Source organism: Pristis pectinata, chromosome 18, assembly GCF_009764475.1.
Source record: "Pristis pectinata isolate sPriPec2 chromosome 18, sPriPec2.1.pri, whole genome shotgun sequence".
Taxonomy (NCBI): Eukaryota; Metazoa; Chordata; class Chondrichthyes; order Rhinopristiformes; family Pristidae; genus Pristis; species Pristis pectinata.
The window spans coordinates 7,200,729-7,214,534 of record NC_067422.1 but is presented as its reverse complement, the minus strand read 5'-3'; the positions used below and the strand labels follow the sequence as shown (position 1 = coordinate 7,214,534).

The 13,806-nt window shown below is 41.7% G+C and overlaps 2 protein-coding genes across 2 annotated transcripts in view; both read left to right on the top strand.

The window, feature by feature from the left end:
* pcyt2 (phosphate cytidylyltransferase 2, ethanolamine) overlaps nt 1-5,746 on the top strand; it is a 45,577-nt gene extending 39,831 nt beyond the window's left edge. Inside the window, exons 11-13 of the mRNA XM_052033270.1 lie at nt 989-1,054; nt 2,738-2,826; nt 3,712-5,746. Of these exons, the coding sequence (XP_051889230.1) occupies nt 989-1,054; nt 2,738-2,826; nt 3,712-3,826 (270 nt within the window). The 3' untranslated portion in view covers nt 3,827-5,746. The remainder of the gene's footprint in view (nt 1-988; nt 1,055-2,737; nt 2,827-3,711) is intronic.
* Nucleotides 5,747-9,403: 3,657 nt separating this feature from the next.
* The window catches only part of gnav1 (guanine nucleotide binding protein (G protein) alpha v1), a 98,254-nt gene continuing 93,851 nt past the window's right edge, over nt 9,404-13,806 (top strand). The window contains exon 1 of the mRNA XM_052033271.1: nt 9,404-9,812. Coding sequence (XP_051889231.1) covers nt 9,683-9,812 — 130 coding nt within the window. The 5' untranslated portion in view covers nt 9,404-9,682. The remainder of the gene's footprint in view (nt 9,813-13,806) is intronic.

Sequence of the window (13,806 nt, the reverse complement as noted above, 5' to 3'; positions counted from 1 at the left end):
CTAATGGGATTGCTCCCCTGGGAGCCAGCATGCACCCCAAGGAGATGAATGGCCTTGTTTTTTTTTTGTTGCCATCAAACATTTGTAATCTGGTCTAGAGGACAAATAACACTATCATGCAACTCCTTTAATCAAAGATATTATAAAACATTCAGCTGCTTATTGTCTTTAAAAATACTCTGCATTATCAAGTTTTGCCATAAGAATTGAAACAATACAGCTAAACCATATCAATATATAGACAAAATTGCAACATGAAAAGTATTGTATTTTGTTTAGTGAAATAAAATTAGGCTGGAGATGAAGAAATCTTTTATAAAAAAAACACTTGTCAATGTAAGGGATTAACAGGACTAGTTTACAAGAGTATCAGCCGGGGTGAAAGCTTGTCTGATTATTCTTCAAATATCCTCAATTCTGTTGGCAAACATTTGAGTTTTTAGGAATGCCTAAGAAATATAAATTTCTGAAATAATGTGCTGACACATTTGACTTAGATTGCTTACTCTTATTAGTTCTTGCACTGTGTGAAAACAGACCACATCCATCTCAATTGGATTCCACCTCAGGTCGCACAAGTAAACTCTCTGCTTATTACTTTCAACATTTTGCGCGAAGGATTTTGTTCAAGTGGTATTTCATTAGGTTTAAAGTTTATGTTATTGAAGTCCATTCAGATTTACAAGGCATGATCTGAAAGATTATCCCGCCTTCTAACCTTCAAGGAATTGAAAATATTTTGATTTTTCTAACATTGAAAGTAGAAAAAAGGAATGTGAAAAGATTAATGACATCAAAGAACTTGAGCCTTGAAGCGCCAGACCAAATCCAAACTGTTTGCTGTTATTACTAATTTATTCATTGTGAAATGATGAATGAGCTCTGTGAAGTCTTTGCCAATGGCCTAAAGGGAAATAAAATAAAACTGGCATTTCACTACAGTTGTGATTAATCACTATGGGGACTGAAAGTTCTTCTTTTTCTTTAGGTTGACTTGGTCTGTCATGGAAAGACAGAAGTAATGGCTGATAAGGATAATTCAGATCCGTATGCTGTAAGTTAAGATTTATCTCTCTACTACACTCATAGGTATCAGTTTATATTTGAGCTCTCAACTTATTAATTTTGTCTCACACTTAAATGCTACAAATTAAAAACTCTTTTACCAATAAATATGTCTTTGAATGCTTGATTAAATTATTTAGTAAAAAAACAAACTTCTCAAACACCTGTGGTCAAAATGGATCCCCAACTTGTCAGAATTGGGGTAACTATGCAAGGTCTGGGTATTTGGAAAAATGGGACAGATTAGTAGCTGGAAACTCACCTCAGAGTTAAAAAGAGTTATGATGGGGACTGAAGACAATTTCTTTCCAAAATTTAATTGAAGGAAGTTTCTGCTTATCCAGTGTTCAATATCAGACGGGTAGTCTGGCAATTTAGAAACAGTGGAAGGACCCCTTCTCCGTTCAACTCCCAAACGCAGCTGGACAGACATTTTAAAGTAATACATTTTAAGAGTTAATGTGATATGCCTCTCTGCTGTATTTAGATTTACAATTTACAATTAGGTCATGCAGCATAGAATGAGGACCAAATAAAGTGTTAGAACATAGAACAGTACAGCACAGCAGCAGGCCCTTCGGCCCATGGTCTGTGTCGACCATGATGCCAAATTAAGCTAATCCTATCTGCCTGCACGTGATCTGTATCCCTTCATTCCTGGCGTGTTCATGTGCCTGTCTAAATGCCTCTCAAATATCACTGTCGTATCTGCTTCCATCACCCTCCCAGCAGCATCTTCCACACACCTACCGCTCTCTGTTTAAAGAAAAACTTTGCACATCTCCTTTAAACTTTCCCCTTCTCACCTTAAAACTATGCCCTGTAGTATTTGGCATTTTCACGCTGGGAAAAAGAGTCTGTCTGTCTACCCTATCTATGCCTTTCATTATTTTATAAACTTCTCTCAGGTCTCCCCTCACCTCTGACACTCCAGAAAAAACAATCCACTTATCCGAAGTGTCGAATCTGTTACATAAACAACCCTTCAAGACCTTGAATGTTAAACTTCCGCAATTCAAAGAACATTAACACCTTCTGCATTTGAAGGCTGATGCTGTTTAAATTAACTCAAAGGCAAATTTCAGCAATGTGCTGAGGCAAGATTTCTTGCATGTTCATTATCAACTTTGAAAAGCTGCCAGGAACCGTTGTCTAAGAAATCAAATTTTAAAGGGTTTTCAATAATTTTCTTCTGGTGTTAGCTGTGTTTTTGATGGTATCTGCAGCATGTTGAATACTTTGGACTGATACCAAAATTACACGTGCATTTGTTGGATAACTTTTTCCACATTGGATCATATTCTTAGATTCAAATTTATGTCGTCAAATAAGACCACACACAACACACACGTGTGAAATTCAGTTTGCTCTGACCTTACCAGCAGATCTTTTCAAATTGCCCAGTAGTGCAAGACAAGCTTTTCACTGTACTTCAGTACAAGTGACAATAATAAACCAACTCCAACACCAATAGTGTGACCCTCTAATGTTGTTGAAGGCCACATTCTGCAGTGTTTTATCATTTGAGTCAAATGATTTCTGAATGGATATATCATAGAGTGACAGCTTTTGGATTTAAACTAGCAATTATGGCAGGTTTTAAATTATTTCTGTGACCTGTCCTTTGAGTCTTCAGTTCTGTTTCTGATTTCATATTTTATTTTTCTTGCAGGAACCTAAGCGACGCAACATCTTCAAAACCATCCATAGTGGTAATGATCTCACTACAGACCACATTGTTCAAAGAATAATTAAGAACAGGTGAATACAAGGAGATTTCTTTTTGGCTCTTGTTGCCCATTTCCTTTGTTACAAGTTATTAAGTTTTTGACCCTCAGTATAAAGAATATTGTTATTGTTAAAGAATGTGTTAGGTCTACTTATCCAATATAATCAGCTTTTGTTACACGAGTTTTTAGAACAGAACAGCACAGGAACAGGTCCTTCAGCCCACCATGTTGTGCCAAACTAATTAAACTCGTATTTGAACTTCTTTGGAAGAAGTTGGAGAGAACAAAGTTTTCTTCACCCCTCTTTTACAGAAGGCAACAATTTGCTCCGAGCTGCCAGCACACATGGAAACATACAGTTCCAGTGTAGGAGATAGAGGACGGAGGTCAATCTGAGAATGAGAATGGGATGACTTAAATGACAGTTGACCAGAAACAGTCCTACCAGCAGATTGTAGTGTTTTTCCTCAAAGTGGTATCCTAATCATGGTTAGGCATTCTGATGTTGAGTAAATAATATTGTGATCAGCAAATACTACATCCTAAATTGAAATTAAATTACTGTTCTTTCTGGAAAGTGCTTGGGGCTGTGGGAAAAGAAGTAAAAGAGCATATGTTACAAATCCTGAACATGCATCTAAAGGTGCCGTGGGAAGTGTATCAGCCCTATTTTCATGTACACTTGCAGGATGGAGAGGGTGGCAAGCTAGACCAAATATATAAGCATTTAGTATTAATGAAAGAGATTTTCCAATATGATTGTTCTCTAATGCTGTGGAGTTTTGAAGTTAATGAGATTCCTAATTTTTAAGAATTTTAATGCAGGCTAATTTCTTGATTATTTGGTGTTGTAAAAGCAATGTTCAATACCTCTGCTCCAATTTTTAAACACATTTGCTTTTATTCCTGTTTAAAGGTTACAATTTGAGGCAAGAAACCAAAAGAAAGAAGCTAAAGAGCTGGCTGCAATAGAGGCAATCAAGAGAGCTGACGAACAAATTAAAGGAATCCCAGATCAGAAGAACTGTTAATAATGTGATCCTGAAACATGCAATTAGGATGGGCATTTACATCAGTACACTAAATTTAATGAATAATCTTACTTCAGCACTGTTCTTTTTGTTTACCAGATTTTAGTACTTTAGATTTGCAGTGAGTTTGCTTGGCAAAATTTTTAATAATAGTTTTAATTTAAAATTATGGGATGCACCAAAGGAATGGTCTGAACATTTGGGTGTACTAAACCAGCTGCTTGTAAATATCCAGATGGTTAGTGAATGTGTTTACAAGTCCAGTGCAGTAAAAACTTTAAGTATATAATTTAAAATTACATATTCTATTTTCAGTTAATTGACCTGTGAAAGATATTGTAGACTTCTCAAAAATCTATCACACTTATGGTAATTTGATTTTATTTATGTATCATGCTGCTCTTCTATTTATAAGGGTATTTTAAGGTGCAATTAAAATTAAAACAATTTTAATGTTTACTAACAAAACAATGGTATCAAATGAATTTGCAGATATTAAGCCATGGTATATTTTTAATTTCCTCTGTTCATAGTGCAGGAAGCAATTTTAATCTCAAATTTGCATAATAAAGATCTTAAACTTTAATGGGTATCTCACCACTGCCTCCCATCCCCAATAAAAAAAACAATCTTCAGTGGTTTAAAGAATAACTTGGCACTAATGGAAATTTATATTTCATTCTGTTTTCTTAGCATATTTGGTTGTGCCAATTATTCCTAGGCCCAATGCATTTTGGTAACTTATTTCAAGGGACCATATTAGTATTTCAATAGAATCTGTAATACATACTGTCCTATAAATTATAGTTGGTAAATAAATTGGTAATATTCTAACTCTCTTTTAATATGGGTTTAAAAAGATAAAAGTTCAAAATTCATGCATTTTTCTTTAGGTCTGGTTTGTATTACAGCACTTAACAACGTAAATAGCTCAGATAAATCTCTTGCTTTAAATATCTATCTACCTAGAAATTATGGAATACCATTTAAAATTATTTTCCTGTAAATCTTACACTTACCCCTCATTGTCCACATCTCTTTTCAATCATTAGTGAAGATTAGTAACATTTGAGAGCTAGTGGCCTTTGAAACTGAACCAGTAACGTAATGTCAGGATATTTTATTGATTTATGTCATTAGGTGCTCAGCAAAGGCAGAACTAATTAATATTTGTTGATTTTTCTTTATGTTCCATACTTAGAGGAAGTAATTTTTTTGATATATTATGTCTGTAAATTTGCTTTACTGTTATAGTTTGCTTTTTAATGTGTTCATTTTGCTTCTGGGTTCATTTAAATATTCCGTTTTATGTTTGTCCTAAAAGTTACAGTTTTAATTAATGTATGTCCTGACAAACCTGTGTCCATAAAACTTTTAAATTGAATGTCAACTTCACATAAGTGAATTAAGAGAAGTGTCTTGTCTAACAGTAAATATTGATGTAAGTCAAAAAATAAACCAATACTCGTTTTATTTGGTATGGTTTTGAATTAGCAAAGTTCTGACTTCAAAAATCATTGTAAGTATCTAATGTGAATATGCTTTCTTATGCCCCTTTCATTAACATTTGTTTTTTAAGCATTTTTTGCATGGAAATTTTACATGATTTTCCTTTTAATAAGTTATTATCACTTTATTGAGATCTATGTTACTGTTACTCCCTGAATCATGGTAATTAAAAGATCATGAGGCAGGGAAAAGGAAAGTTGATGAGTTTAAATAGAGAGTTGTGTTAGCTCTGAACAGGTAATTACACAAAAGATGACACTCATTTCTGTGATTTAACTTCAAACTCTGTCTTATTAATAGTGCACCTTTTATAAGTATCATGATCAAAAGCTATGTTCCTACTCCCATGATGATTATCTTTTGCCAGTGGATCAGCCAGCTCAGGAAAATATATTTGCATAGAACTCTGAATATTTGTCTTGGGCTTCATTTAACACCACCAGCAAAATGGAATCTATTATAAAGTACAATTCTCAGGAGATTGTGTTAAGAATTCAGAGGAAAACTCCAACAGACTAACAAATAATGGACTATAAAATGACTACATTCGAATGCATTTTTCCATTTGTTATGTACTCCATTGTGGGATGAAGAAGAGGACATGACTAATTAAAGAATAAGTAAACTTTTTTTTGGACTTAACTCTCTGACTGCATTTCTCTTAAATTCTCTGTGATAATTTAGTGTTAAACTTAATACACTAATTTTGTAATGTTCAGATTTTGTAAATTTTCTTAGCCAGATTTGTTGACTGAAAGTAATACTGAAAGGGTACTTTGCAACTTTCAATCATATTAGCAGCAAGACCTCGAACTTGAATTTTCAGTGAGTGTACTTTGGTGATTTTAAGACTTTTTTTTGAGCTGGTAACAGTTTCTTTGGCTTTATTCAATGTTTTAACTATCTCAGATAAGATCCACATTATAGAAACCACTTGTCTCGAGTGTCTTGAAAGTGCAAAGTCATTAAATACATAGGAAGCCTTTTTATAGGAAGGATGTGGAAGCTTTAGAAAGGGTGCAGAGGAGATTTACCAGGATGTTGCCTGGATTGGAGAGCATGTCTTATTAGGAGAGGTTGAGTGAGTTAGGGCTTTTCTCTTTGGAGAGGTGGAGGATGAGAGGTGACTTGATAGTGGTGTACAAGGTGATAAGAGGCATAGATCGAGTGGATAGTCAGAGACTTTTTCCCAGGGCGACAATGGCTAACACGAGGGGACATAATTTTAAGGTAATTGAAGGAAGGTATAAGGGAGATGTTAGGGGTAAGTATTTTACACAGAGAGTGGTGGGTGCGTGGCACGCACTGCCGGCAGAGGTTGTGGGGGCAGATACATTAGGGACATTTAAGAGACTCTTAGACACACGAATGAAAGAGAAATGGAAGGCATTGTGGGAGGGAAGGGTTAGATAGATCTTAGAGCAGGATAAAATGTCAGCACAACATTGTGGGCCAAAGGGCCTGTACTGTGCTGTAATATTAGAAACATAGAAAACCTGCAGCACAATTCAGGCCCTTCGGCCCACAAAGCTGTGCCGAACCTGTCCCTACCTTAGAAATGACTAGGCTTACCCATAGCCCTCTATTTTACTAAGCTCCGTGTACCTATCCAAAAGTCTCTTAAAAGACCCTATCGTATCCGCTTCCACCACCGTTGCCGGCAGCCCATTCCACACACTCACCACTCTCTGGTAAAAAAACTTACCCCTGTTCTATAACAAATTTGCTCATGATAAATATATACCTGCCATTTTACCAAACGTCTAAGGATACTTTGAAATGTCACTGTTATAATGGAGGAACTGGCAGCTAGTTTGTGCACAGCAAGCTTCCATAAACAACCTGATAATGACTGAACAATTTTTATGCTTCTCAGTGAAGGATAAATATTGGTCAGGATACTGGAGAATTTACCTGTTCATTCTTTTAAATTTAGTGGATGGGACTATGGTTTAACACCTCTCCAGAAACTCCCAACAGTGCAGCATTCCTTCAGTGCTGCACTTAAGTGGGAGAATGTTCACTCAAATGTTGAATTTTTATATATAGTTGCAGCACAATTGCAGTAATTGAATTCCTTTATATGTTTATTGAGCAAGGATAGACCCTAATAACCAGTCTGTGCTGTGGGAAAATTGTGTAATTTTCAAATAGAAACATGTGACTCCTCAGATTCAAGATTTATTCCCTAAATATCTTTGTCTGTATGTCCAAGGACTCTATAATAGTAATTCTCAACCTTGTTACCATAATGGACCACTCTTCCAGCTCCCTTTTAGTTACATGGGCTGCATGCAACTTACCTCCTGTGTATCCATTCAAATTTTTTTAATCTGTTTTCTGCATCAGGACTGACTGGGGAAAGGAAAGATTGCCAGTGAATGGCAGTGTGTAGGGGAACAAAGGACCGCAGATGCTGGAATCTAGATGAAAAACACGATGATGCTGGAGGAACTCAGCAGGCCGGGCAGCATCCGTGGAGAAAAGCAGCCGGTCAACGTTTCGAGTCAGGACCTGTCCTGAAGAAGGGTCCTGACCCGAAATGTTGACCGCCTGCTTTTCTCCATGGATTCACTGGCAATCTTTCCAGCACCGTAGTGTGTAGTGGGGTGGGGTTGATGGGCAGATGGAAACATGGGGCGCGGGGGGGAGGGACTGGGGAGAATGAACAAAGGGAAAAGAAAACTAGGTGAACAGATAATCATAATTCTCATTATTCTGTGATACCTCATTTCTACACCGTCAGATGTCTACCAAATACATCTCAGGTGCCTAGAATATAGATATTAACGACGAAAATATGTCAGGTACAGCCATATATTTATTGGACCATGGGTACTAAGGGATTTAAAATCATTATTCTGCCCTCAATATCTCAGAAAATGGGAATGATGACAAATGGAAATGAATAGTACATATCTGATTCTTACATTATTTCGCTTATGAAGTCTTGAACACCATTTCCATAGGTAATATAAATGCATCTGTAACAAATGAAAAAATAGAAGACCTAGATGCATTTTCCTGTCCAAAGAAGGGATTTTCTTTTAAGGAGTTTTAAGATGTTGGTGCAGATCTTACGCCACGTTGATAATCTTTTGCCTGTGGATCAGCGAGCTCGGGAAAATATGTCTGCAGAGAGCAGCTTGCATGAAACTGACCTCTTGGTTTCGTTTAACATCACTATATATCTTTTGGAGTCCACAAGTGCTTCTGCCGAATGTAACCGAATTTCTTGAAAAGTTCAACAACTTCCAGTATCTTCATCATGTCGACCATGCTCCCAGCTGCTCGTGTACTGCACCAATGGTGTGTAACAGGGAATTACTTAGTTTGTCCACTTTGACACCCCGCTGCAGTTTGAATCTACTTACTTGAATTAAGATTTGTGGCAATGACCCATTTTTACCAGTGTTTTTCATTTGCTATAAGATCCCACTGTTTTGAAGAAATGTGGGCAATTACCCTTGTTGTGCTAGTCAATATTTATACCTTACTCAGAATTATTGAAACATTCTCAGTGGTGTTTTTGGGAGCGTGCTCCATGGAAATTGGCTGTTGCTTTTCCTACAACGATGATTATACTTAGCTGTGAGGTGCTTTGGATTGCTTACTTCCAAAACACCACAGGTTGCTTGTACAACATCCATGCTATAGCAGTAAATGAAAAAAAGGAAAATCGCAGACGCAAGAAATCTGAAATTTAACGACAAGTTGAAAATACTGGAAACACTCAGCAATTCAGGCAGCAAAGATGAACATTAAGATCTGAAGCCCTTCGTCAGAACTGACCTTAAAGATTAACTTTAAAGGCAGAGCAAACTTGGGAAAAAGTGGGTGGGCAGTTGGGCTGCCCATTCTCCTGTTTGTTTCTCCTTCTATAGACGCTGCCTGACATGCTGTGTGTTTTTAGCATTTTCTATTTTTATTAATGCAATAGCATGTGGATTTGTATCTAGATACATAGTATGCATTATTAACGTGATTTAAAACAAAAGTAAAATGAAAATTATTATTTTGCAAACTAGTCCTCAGTATTCCCAAAATGAGAAGCCACCACAAGCAGACGTCATTTCCTCCGAGTTTTACCAGGGAGCTTTCCTGGTGTAACTACGGCGCCAGCGGTTTAAACTTTTGGGGGGTGGGGTGGGTTGGAGAGAGAAACAAAGTTTAATGTGGGACGGAGCAATGTGAGGACACGTGCAAGTCAGGGGAAGTGAAGGGAGAAGAACTGCTCCTTCAGTCAGAGAGGTGGGGGGAGAAGCGGTTCACCTCGCGTTGGCTTCCCTTCGGATTTCCACCGCTCCCTCTCGCCACCTTCCACTTGGGAAGAAATGGTCGGCGGCGATGGGACTCTGCCTGGGATCGGAGAGCAGTGCCGAGGAGCGGCAGGCGCGGCTTCGCAGCGACAAGATTGACCGCGCTCTCTATGAATATGCCAAGCAAGAGTTGAACGTGGTGAAGATTTTGCTGCTAGGTCAGTGAAAGATTGTTGGTTCCAGTTTGTAGGTTGGACTGTGGTTGGCAGTAACGATATACGTTACTTTTACCCTGCTATTTTTAGGTGAATATACATAGTTACAGTTTGGCTCTAATTCGTAATTTGGTTTTCATTCGAGTTGCTTAGGCGAGGTTACCATTCACTCCCCCCAATTCACTCCTTCCCCCCCCCAATTCACTCCTTCCCCCCCCCCAATTCACTCCTTCCCCCCCCCAATTCACTCCTTCCCCCCCCAATTCACTCCTTCCCCCCCCAATTCACTCCTTCCCCCCCCAATTCACTCCTTCCCCCCCCAATTCACTCCTTCCCCCCCCCAATTCACTCCTTCCCCCCCCAATTCACTCCTTCCCCCCCCCCAATTCACTCCTTCCCCCCCCAATTCACTCCTTCCCCCCCCCAATTCACTCCTTCCCCCCCCCAATTCACTCCTTCCCCCCCCACCCAATTCACTCCTTCCCCCCCCACCCAATTCACTCCTTCCCCCCCCACCCAATTCACTCCTTCCCCCCCCACCCAATTCACTCCTTCCCCCCCCACCCAATTCACTCCTTCCCCCCCCACCCAATTCACTCCTTCCCCCCCACCCAATTCACTCCTTCCCCCCCCACCCAATTCACTCCTCCCCCCCCCACCCAATTCACTCCTTCCCCCCCCCACCCAATTCACTCCTTCCCCCCCCCCACCCAATTCACTCCTTCCCCCCCCCACCCAATTCACTCCTTCCCCCCCCCACCCAATTCACTCCTTCCCCCCCCCACCCAATTCACTCCTTCCCCCCCCCACCCAATTCACTCCTTCCCCCCCCACCCAATTCACTCCTTCCCCCCCCCACCCAATTCACTCCTTCCCCCCCCCACCCAATTCACTCCTTCCCCCCCCCACCCAATTCACTCCTTCCCCCCCCCACCCAATTCACTCCTTCCCCCCCCACCCAATTCACTCCTTCCCCCCCCCACCCAATTCACTCCTTCCCCCCCCCACCCAATTCACTCCTTCCCCCCCCCACCCAATTCACTCCTTCCCCCCCCCACCCAATTCACTCCTTCCCCCCCCCACCCAATTCACTCCTTCCCCCCCCCACCCAATTCACTCCTTCCCCCCCCCACCCAATTCACTCCTTCCCCCCCCACCCAATTCACTCCTTCCCCCCCCCACCCAATTCACTCCTTCCCCCCCCCACCCAATTCACTCCTTCCCCCCCCCACCCAATTCACTCCTTCCCCCCCCCACCCAATTCACTCCTTCCCCCCCCCACCCAATTCACTCCTTCCCCCCCCCACCCAATTCACTCCTTCCCCCCCCCACCCAATTCACTCCTTCCCCCCCCCACCCAATTCACTCCTTCCCCCCCCCACCCAATTCACTTCCTTCCCCCCCCCACCCAATTCACTCCTTCCCCCCCCCACCCAATTCACTCCTTCCCCCCCCACCCAATTCACTCCTTCCCCCCCCCACCCAATTCACTCCTTCCCCCCCCCACCCAATTCACTCCTTCCCCCCCCACCCAATTCACTCCTTCCCCCCCCACCCAATTCACTCCTTCCCCCCCCACCCAATTCACTCCTTCCCCCCCCACCCAATTCACTCCTTCCCCCCCCACCCAATTCACTCCTTCCCCCCCCACCCAATTCACTCCTTCCCCCCCCCACCCAATTCACTCCTTCCCCCCCCCCCCCCAATTCACTCCTTCCCCCCCCCACCCAATTCACTCCTTCCCCCCCCCACCCAATTCACTCCTTCCCCCCCCCACCCAATTCACTCCTTCCCCCCCCCACCCAATTCACTCCTCCCCCCCCCACCCAATTCACTCCTCCCCCCCCCACCCAATTCACTCCTCCCCCCCCCACCCAATTCACTCCTCCCCCCCCCACCCAATTCACTCCTCCCCCCCCCACCCAATTCACTCCTCCCCCCACCCCAATTCACTCCTTCCCCCCCCACCCAATTCACTCCTTCCCCCCCCACCCAATTCACTCCTTCCCCCCCCCACCCAATTCACTCCTTCCCCCCCCCACCCAATTCACTCCTTCCCCCCCCCCACCCAATTCACTCCTTCCCCCCCCCACCCAATTCACTCCTTCCCCCCCCCCACCCAATTCACTCCTTCCCCCCCCCCCACCCAATTCACTCCCCCAAAAGCGAGCACTTGGAAGTCCCGTTGCTATCTCTTCCTCCCCGCTTTGGATTCTTTCTGAAATTATCTCATGTGTTTTGTGTATGTGGAGCAAAACATCGTCCCAATTATTTAAACAAGGGAAAGACCTCCCGTTGAGTGAATTATTTGGAAAATATTGACACTGGAAACACCATTCAATGGTGATCTTGCCGTTGTGATAAGGGCGTCAGTGATGATAGATCCTCTGCATTGTAGCCAATATATGTGCTTCAATGCTTATCATTTTTGTGTGGAAAGTTGTTAAACTTTTTTCCAATTACAAAGGCCCAGTTTCCCCAAGACTTGCACGCTGCTAAACGTCAGTTTGGGTCAACCAGCTTCATATGACTTGACTTTTCTGTCTCATTGAATAGAATGACAAAATGAGGCAATAAGGGAGTCCATTGTGCGCATCCCAAATAAACAACCAATAAACACCAGTGATGTGAAAAGCATGACTGACACCACGTAGGACTAAATGAGAAACTTGTGAGTCATTGCCTTGCCCCTTAACGCAAATTGCACTTCATTTCAAAAGAACTTTTTTCAAGTTAGTCATTAAGTATTTAATTCAATGCATTAAAAAATGCCAAAAAATACAAACCTTTAGGAAGAGAAGAGGGAAATGAAATAGTTCTAATTTTAAGTCATTAGTTGCCTTTCAAGTAATCTCAGTTTGCTCAGACTACCCAAAAGCAAAGGATGACGTCAGAAACAGTAGTAGGGCTAAGTGTCTATTGATTTGTAACTATGTTTAATTAGCTTGTATTGAGATGGTGTCCTCAATGCTAAACACTTCCAGGGTTGCTCTAAACCCTGTCTCCTTGCGCCTACCCCCAACATTTACCTCGCAGGACTCGCGATTGATGTTACTTACCTATCATGTGTGAGACCCATGACGGGGAGCGCTGGTGGTATTATTGTCCGTAGGTGCAACTAACTTTATGTGTGAGGAGAGCTGGTCATGGAATCCTAGAAAGGTGCAGCATGGAAACAGCTCCTCTGTCCCACCGAGTCCTCACTGACCATCTAGCATCTTTTTTACACTTACTCTACCTTAACCTGTTTTTATTTCTGGCAATCTCATCAATTCTCTCCCCAGCTTCAAAAAAAATCATTGAATCATCTACAAGCAGGGGCGATTTACAGCAGCTAATTAACCTACCAACCCACACGTTTTTGGGATGCAGGAAGAAAGCAGAGCACCCGGAGGAAATCCACACTGTCACAGGGAGAACATGCAAACCCCACACAGACGGCACAGGAGGGCGGGATTGAACCTGAGTCTCTGGAGTTGGGAGGCAGCAGCTACACCATTGATCTCTGCTGTGATTGCTTTATTTAGAATGAAGCAGGGATTGGCGAATAATATTTACCTGTGAAGATTTGATTAGGTTCTTCTCTATTTTCTTTATTTGGAAGATGTTTAACTATAGGGCACACATTTAAGCTAATTGGTGGAACAATTAGAGGATGGTAGGGGAGTGTACAGTGTAGGGATTGTCACTAGTCCCAACTGGACGATGTCACCTGGGATTGTGTGTATATATTTCACTCTTCTAAGTGCTAGAAATTTTTATAAACCTAAAATATATTTGGTGCATGTAAACTGCAGGTGAGCTGTATAAAGGGACCACATATCGCTTTGCACCATTATCCAATCCTTTTACAGTACATTTGGGGGTGCAGGCGAGCGGGGCACAGGGCTGCGCCATGGAGACGGAGTGGCTGCTGATGCACCAAGGGGGGAGGGGGAGACGGTTACTGTCCTCTGAAGGCCTGGTCATATCGCTGGTGCCGCTGTTCACCTTTTCT